This window comes from Triticum dicoccoides, chromosome 1A (genome assembly GCF_002162155.2).
Source record: "Triticum dicoccoides isolate Atlit2015 ecotype Zavitan chromosome 1A, WEW_v2.0, whole genome shotgun sequence".
NCBI lineage: Eukaryota > Viridiplantae > Streptophyta > Magnoliopsida > Poales > Poaceae > Triticum > Triticum dicoccoides.
This window is the reverse complement of record NC_041380.1, coordinates 256,786,492-256,793,656: the sequence shown is the minus strand read 5'-3', so window position 1 is coordinate 256,793,656 and position 7,165 is coordinate 256,786,492. Positions and strand designations below refer to the sequence as shown.

At 50.0% G+C, this 7,165-nt stretch overlaps 1 protein-coding gene across 2 annotated transcripts; it reads left to right on the top strand.

The window, feature by feature from the left end:
* Positions 1 to 500: 500 nt before the first annotated feature.
* On the top strand, positions 501 to 6,884 carry LOC119267881 (silicon efflux transporter LSI2-like). 2 transcript variants are annotated; one of them, XM_037549331.1, is made up of 4 exons: positions 501 to 731; positions 4,452 to 5,779; positions 5,880 to 6,069; positions 6,184 to 6,884. In XM_037549331.1, the coding sequence occupies exons 2-4, from the start codon at positions 4,580 to 4,582 to the stop codon at positions 6,450 to 6,452; spliced, it is 1,659 nt and encodes a 552-aa protein (XP_037405228.1). In that variant the 5' UTR covers positions 501 to 731; positions 4,452 to 4,579; the 3' UTR covers positions 6,453 to 6,884. The 2 variants fall into 2 exon arrangements, with proteins under 2 accessions (XP_037405228.1, XP_037405219.1); XM_037549322.1 differs by lacking the exon at positions 501 to 731 and adding an exon at positions 3,827 to 3,979.
* The last annotated feature ends 281 nt before the right edge of the window (positions 6,885 to 7,165 follow it).

Sequence of the window (7,165 nt, the reverse complement as noted above, 5' to 3'; positions counted from 1 at the left end):
GACGCGTCCGGGCCGCCTCATATTCGCCCTACATTTAAACTAGATATAAAAGGCGTCGAAAAGCCTAGACGTTTGAGACCGATTTTGAGATACTCGGGTGAGTCGGCTCATTTTAATCGGTCCGTCCGTTCAGACGTTTGAGTACGGTTCGAGGGATAGGGATTTAGATGCTCTTAGACTGGTCATAGTGGGGAGTAACTTAGACTAGTGTCATGCATATGACACTAGTCTATGTTACTACCTTCATAGTGCAAAGTGTCATAAAAGTAGTATCATATAAGGTTGCATTTATTAGCTTATAGACTCAACATTTTTTGAAAAGCGATATGTAATGGTAACATAATATGTTACTCCAAACACCACTCTCCTCATTAACTAGATGTCATCATCACATGTCGTTACTAGCTAAGTTATTCCCACTATGACTAGCCTTATGCAGTGCCCGCGTGGCTCTCGGCGGCCTATTTATATGCGCTCCCTCTCCCATCATCCATACCACCTCTCCACCTAGCTAGCACGGCAGTGGATGGCCAAGAAGAGCTCCACGTGCTCCAGATCAAAACTGCTCAAATTCTTCCTGGGGTCTCTTGTACAAGCTACAAGCCATTGATCCTTTCCCTAGCCGGATCTTTAGGCCGCGCGGCGAGAGCAAATAATCGGCGGGCAGGCGCGTACGCATGCGTGTGTCGAGAGCAAATAATCGGCGGGCAGGCGCGCACGGCAGTGGAAATGTAAGCGCGCTCTCTCTTTCTATATATATACATGTAAATGTGTGTGTGTGTGTGTGTGTGTGTGTGTGTGTGTGTGTGTTCGGAGGTGCGTTCGTGAAGAATTTGCATGCTGCGCGCAAAATCAGTCGTGATTTTTCCAAACCGTACAATTCACGTGACTTGGCCTAGCATGCCTGCGGCTGGGTGACTTGGTTTAACAAGAGTTGTTGAGTTTAACTGTAAAAATAAACGAGGATGCGTCCATCCATCTAACACACGTAGTACATGCGTTGGTACGGAAGGACTTTGCAACACCACAGATCCCGCCCGGCATCCCGATGCATGCGGCGGATGCTCCCTTCCATGTGCTGATATGCGTGCATGTGCCCAGATTTGGTCCCAATAAACGACACTCTTGAGAGCTCGTACTACTTCGCAGTAGTACGTAGTACGTCAGTGTGTTGTTAACTTTGAGTAGTACGGAGTAGTTTAATAAAGTAAATCTACTACAAGTAAAGAAATAAGGTTTGAAATTAGTATCTTTTTGTGCGGGATGAAATCCACCGCTTTCCCCCGCGAAAAAAGAAAGAAATATGGAATTCACCGCTTGGCAAACGCGGTCAGCAATGCTCCACACGATTCACCTTCCTCTAGCGGTTGATTCAATCTGCCTGCCAAATCACATACTCCTACTTGGTTGCACGGGGCCGCAAACTCCATGACTCACTCTCACACCGATATGACGGGGAGCTCACACCGGGCCGAGGCCAGAACAAAACAGGGACGTGCCGGCAGACGTTGCTCTCTCTACCGGTCCCTCACCGCGGCCAGCAACAAGCACCACACACCTCTCCCGTCGCTTCGCTCGCTCCGTACGTCCGAAAGCCTCTCCTCTCGCGGGGCCAGGTCGACTCGGCTCGGCTCTCATCCGTAGCCGTGTCACCTCTCACCAGTCAAGATCGCGTCTTGATGAACTGCCAGCCAGCCTCTTTTGGAGTTTCCTGGGGGCCCAAAAAAACTTTTCTCCAGCAAGCCTCGGAAAGTAAGCATGGGACAGCCAGTCCCCATGGCCGGCGTAAGCGCAGAAATGGATGTTAGCCCGGCTGTCACCTCCGTCGTCTGGACCTTGAGCGAGCGAGCGAGTGGCCGTTGTCGCGCGCGGGTTTCTACGGGGGGCTTGCGTCTTTTGACCTGTTTTCAAAAAAAGTGACACCGACGGTATACTCGTAGTAGCCAGTTTATAGGAGACCCGCCTATCATGTCAGGCTCCACGGGAGGGCGACCATGTGAATGTGATGCCCGCTCCTCCTCATCGCACGCGCGTGAGCTTGATCGATCGATCGATCGATCTCTCTGTTGCTGCGACACAACAATAGTTTCTGCGCGACCATATTAGTTTACGGAGTGTCCTGTGCGGAGACGCCTGTGCCTGTGTAGGCGCTTTATGCCAAGAAAAAATAGTACTGCATTGACGGTAGTACTGCATTTTCTCGCTTCAATCTACTAAAGGAAATCGAGCACCACTACGTAAACATATACTCCCTCTGTATCTAAACACTCTTATATTAGTATACGGAGTGAGTAATATATAAGATGTTTTCAATTTTGAGCTGCAAAAACATCTTGTATTAGTGTACGGAAGTGGTATTTGCTATCAAGACTTAAAAATAATATCTTCATCGACCGGAGAATTGCTTTCTTAGAAATATGCATTTCTTTTAAAGAAATGGATTTTACTTATTTATTTAGAACGGCATGGAGATATACATCCGCACTATGGACCATCGTTTGTTGTTCGCTAAGCATGGAATTCGCTTCCATGGTGATCACCAAACACTAAAAAATTCAGTTCGTAATCACGTTTGTGCCATTGCACCCGCTTCTTGCTTCGTGCATGTTGTTCGTGCTTGCAATGGTAGAGCACAAGAGGTAGAGCATATCCGAGAGACTCATGCGGCATTTTTTGAGCTACCAAGTCACCACATGCGCCTCATAGCCTCACATAGTTTAAAAAAAAAATTGATCATCAATTGCACCAATAATTTATGAGTTATGTGCAATAAATATATCATTTTATTTTATATATGAACTCAATGGCATATTTTCTGATATATAATTAAAAAAATACTAGAACAATAGATAATTTATTAGTGATGGTCAAAGTTTGCCTCAAAATATGTGTGAGCTTATAATAAACCCACGGAAGGGAGTATTCTTCATCAGGACCAATGATGCTTGAGTGTTGCGCTAAAGTTATTTTAAATTGCTATGGAAAAATTATTACTAGTTGGTGAAACAAAGGGTATGAAAAGCAAGGAAATACTTTAAATAAAATAGATTGTGATAGTTTCCCATAAGCCAAAGGAAACCTGGTGGCAAGTCCCTGGTAAGCTGGGCCTAGTCAAACTAAAGCACGTGTGAGATGTGCGTGAGACTGATTCATCCAGATCTACAGGGAACATACCAGTTAAAGCAAGTACAATAGTTACTATAAACCTATTTGCATGACATTTTTTGCTTATGTGAAGAACAAGAAATAAACAAGAAAGAGAGAGAGAGAGAGAGAGAGAGAGAGAGAGAGAGAGAGAGAGAGAGAGAGAGAGAGGACTCTCATGAAATAGCCAGCATCTGAACGTGCTCGTTGATAGGAATGAGTAACGCGACGGGGTAAAAGGGAGAAATGAAAATTCTACTAAACAAAGAGTCAACCCTATATCCTACCCTGCTTAATTTTTATGACATAACAGTGTTATATAGCCACTGCTTGTTACTCCCTTCATAAAGAAATATAAGATCATTCATATCTAAACACTTTTATACTCCCTCCGTTCCTAAATATTTGTCTCTCTAGACATTTCAAACGACTACTACATACGGATGTATGTAGACATATTTTAAAGTGTAGATTCACTCACTTTGCTCCGTATGTAGTCACTTGTTGAAATGCCTAGAAAGACAAGTATTTAGGAACGGAGGGAGTATTTCTTAACAGAGGGAATATAATACTAAGCTTGCTCTTGCCCAAACCAAAGACTGGCCAGTGCTCCGGTTAGCCGTAGAGAGCCGGAACACGTACAGGATTGCACCGCCCGCGTTAAATAGGCCGGTCCTAAGCACTCGGTCCCAACCACCAGGAGATAACACGTCGCGACCTCTCTGCCACTCGTCAGTCGCAAGGTCCCTGCTCCTACTCCTACCCCCCTGGAATCCCAGTAGCGACTGCGGCGGCTTGCTCAAACCCTTTTGCGGCTTCGCCGCTCTCCCGGCCGGTACGTGTAAACCCCTCACCTCACCGCCGCCGTCGTGCGAAACTCTAGCTTGACCGGGTGGTTGCGCCCATACGCCAGCCGCGCGCCGTTATGCCGCTGGGCGGTGCCGGTGCGCCGGTGGCACCTTAGCAAGGCGCTGCCTATTTTCGGCCGTGCTGACTGACCTCCGTGCTGATCCTCTAAACCGATGCATGCTGCTAGCTAGCCAGCCAGAGCGCAGGCACGGCCGATCAAACTTCAGACAGTTTACCTGTTTGTTTTCCCGTCGTGCGGCTGACCACCTTAGCCGCTGCGCGACTGACGAGCAGTTTGAGTGATTTCAGTGCCGTAGTTGCGAGATTATAATCTTCAAATCATGATTGACCACGCTGTGTCTTTTCTGCACACATTGGTGCAACTTGTAGCCATCAGTTTTGGGGACTCTCCTACACTATTGACACGCAGTTTCTGTTTCTTTGCACCGATTCCGCAGGATCTAATCTAAGCAAGAAGGCCACTCATTCTGACCGGAAACCCACTGGCATTATTGTCGCTGGCTGATCAGTTGCGCTCCATCGGCTGAATTTCTTTCTTCTTCTTCACAACAATTGTCGATCGGAGATGGCGCTTGAGAGCACGGCCAAGGTGGTGCTGGGATGCGTGGCCTTCTCCATCTTCTGGGTGCTGGCCGTCTTCCCGTCCGTGCCCTTCATGCCGGTGGGCCGGACGGCGGGGTCTCTGCTGGGGGCCATGCTCATGGTGCTCTTCCGCGTCATGACCCCCGAGCAGGCCTACGCCGCCATCGACCTCCCCATCCTCGGCCTCCTCTTCGGCACCATGGTCGTCAGCATCTTCCTGGAGCGCGCCGACATGTTCCAGTACCTCGGCAGCATGCTCTCCTGGAAGAGCCGCGGCAGCAAGGACCTCCTCTTCCGCGTCTGCCTCGTCTCCGCCGTCGCCAGCGCGCTCTTCACCAACGACACCACCTGCGTCGTGCTCACCGAGTTCATCCTCAAGGTGGCCAGGCAGAACAACCTGCCCCCGCAGCCCTTCCTCCTGGCCCTCGCCTCCAGCTCCAACATCGGCTCCTCCGCCACGCCCATCGGCAACCCGCAGAACCTCGTCATCGCCGTCACCAGCGGCATCTCCTTCGGCTCCTTCCTCTTCGGCATCTTCCCGGCCATGATCGTTGGAGTCATCACCAACACCTGCATCCTCCTCTGTTACTTCTGGAAGCACCTCTCCGTCGACAAGGAGCGGGACCAAGAGTCGGCTGGGGGCCAGGACGTCGTTGTGGCCGACGACGAGGTCACCTCGCACCGGTTCACGCCCGCGAGGATGTCGCGCGCCAACTCGGTAAACGGCGACGCCGACTACATGAACGAGCCGATCCGCAGGAGCGACAGCATGAGCAGGAGCAAGAGCTACAACTCCGAGGGCGACCGCGACATCCAGGTCGCCATCAGGTCGGTGCGCGCGTCCAGCATGTCGCAGGAGATGGTGGAGGTGTCCACAGTGTGCGACCGGCGCGACGATGGCCCCCGGAAGGTGACCAGGACGACCAGCCGCCAGCGCAGCGTGATCATCGAGGACGCGCCCGAGCATATCTTCGACGGCGACGAGAAGGAGAAGCCGCACGACGAGGAGGTGGTGAAGCAGAAGAAGTGGAAGGTGCTCGCGTGGAAGACCGCCGTGTACCTCACGACGCTCGGGATGCTCGTCTCGCTCCTCATGGGGCTCAACATGTCCTGGACCGCCATCACCGCCGCCCTCGTCCTCCTGGCGCTCGATTTCACCGACGCACAAGCATGCCTAGAGAAGGTATGTCTTCTGAAAATCTGACAGTTTTTCAAAAATATCGATCATGTATGAAACATGCTGCTAATTCGGATCAAAATTTCCGTTCATGATTTGCATGCAGGTATCGTACTCGCTGTTGATCTTCTTCTGCGGGATGTTCATAACGGTGGATGGCTTCAACAGAACTGGCATACCCAACGCGCTCTGGGAGCTGGTGGAGCCGCACGCGAGGATCGACAGCGCCAAAGGAATCGCGCTTCTTGCCGTTGTGATTCTAGTTCTTTCAAATGTTGCCTCAAATGTTCCAACCGGTAACTCTTTCTTCCCCACCTGAATAATTTCTTGTTAGACTTGAGAAAAATCTTGTGATCTTGGGATGACCAGGTGCACTAAGCATGTTATCTCGGAATCATCTTTGTTTTCAGTGCTGCTGCTGGGCACAAGAGTGGCAGCATCCGCTGGTGCGATCTCACCTGCTTCGGAGAAGAAAGCCTGGCTCATACTAGCTTGGGTCAGCACGGTGGCGGGCAACCTCACCCTTCTGGGCTCAGCTGCGAACCTGATCGTGTGTGAGCAGGCGCGGCGGGCGCAGTTCCATGGCTACAACCTCACCTTCTGGAGCCACCTTCGTTTCGGCGTGCCGTCGACCATCATCGTCACCGCTATTGGCCTCATTATCGTCGTTAGCTACTGAACTGGACGGGGAGGAACAACTCCTACTCCTACGTTGCAGCAGTAGTGCAACACGTAAGCAGACAGACAGCTTCCATAAGCAAGGAAGCAGCCGTGAAAATGGGGCAATTTACCTGATTATCGTCTTCTACATTCGTGTAAACTTCTCGCCCGAAATTAGGCGCGGGACGTCGTCGTCGCCCATCTGCTAAAGCAAATAATGGGCGTGTCTTGTACGTGTGTTGTACTCTACGTAGATATAAGATTACCCGGTCGACGCAAGTAGTCGGTGCCCGTCCGTTGTATTCGAAAGCCAAGCTTTGCTTCGATAGGATGGATGGAAGGACGGGGAATGCAGTGACAATGTTATTTCAGCTGTATGTTTGCAGATAAAGATATTTTATACGGTGGACCGGTGGAAAGTGCGGTCAATATATTTCAACACTCTTGTTTATGTCTAGACTTTCTTACTTTTTAGAAGTGGGATTGATGTAGGTCTTAGATATCCTTTTTATGAAGAAAATGCGATTGACCGACTTTATAAATAAAGCCATACGAAAACAGTCAATAACCAGCAAAACCCACATAAACCATCCGGAGTCATACGAACCACCCAACACTAGGTAACAAAAGAAGGCAACAATTCAGTGCCACGCAGGCCTGAAAACAACATAAGGGGCACGCATGCCACCACCTACGCGCACAAAAGATCCAAGCAGCTACGATGAAGCACAA

Bases quoted from the DNA above. Each gene is read 5' to 3' on its own strand.
- LOC119267881 (XM_037549331.1), top strand. From the start codon at position 4,580: ATGGCGCTTGAGAGCACGGCCAAGGTGGTGCTGGGATGCGTGGCCTTC. The intron at 5,780-5,879 runs GTATGTCTTCTG...ATTTGCATGCAG, and splicing joins CACAAGCATGCCTAGAGAAG to GTATCGTACTCGCTGTTGAT. The intron at 6,070-6,183 runs GTAACTCTTTCT...CTTTGTTTTCAG, and splicing joins TGCCTCAAATGTTCCAACCG to TGCTGCTGCTGGGCACAAGA.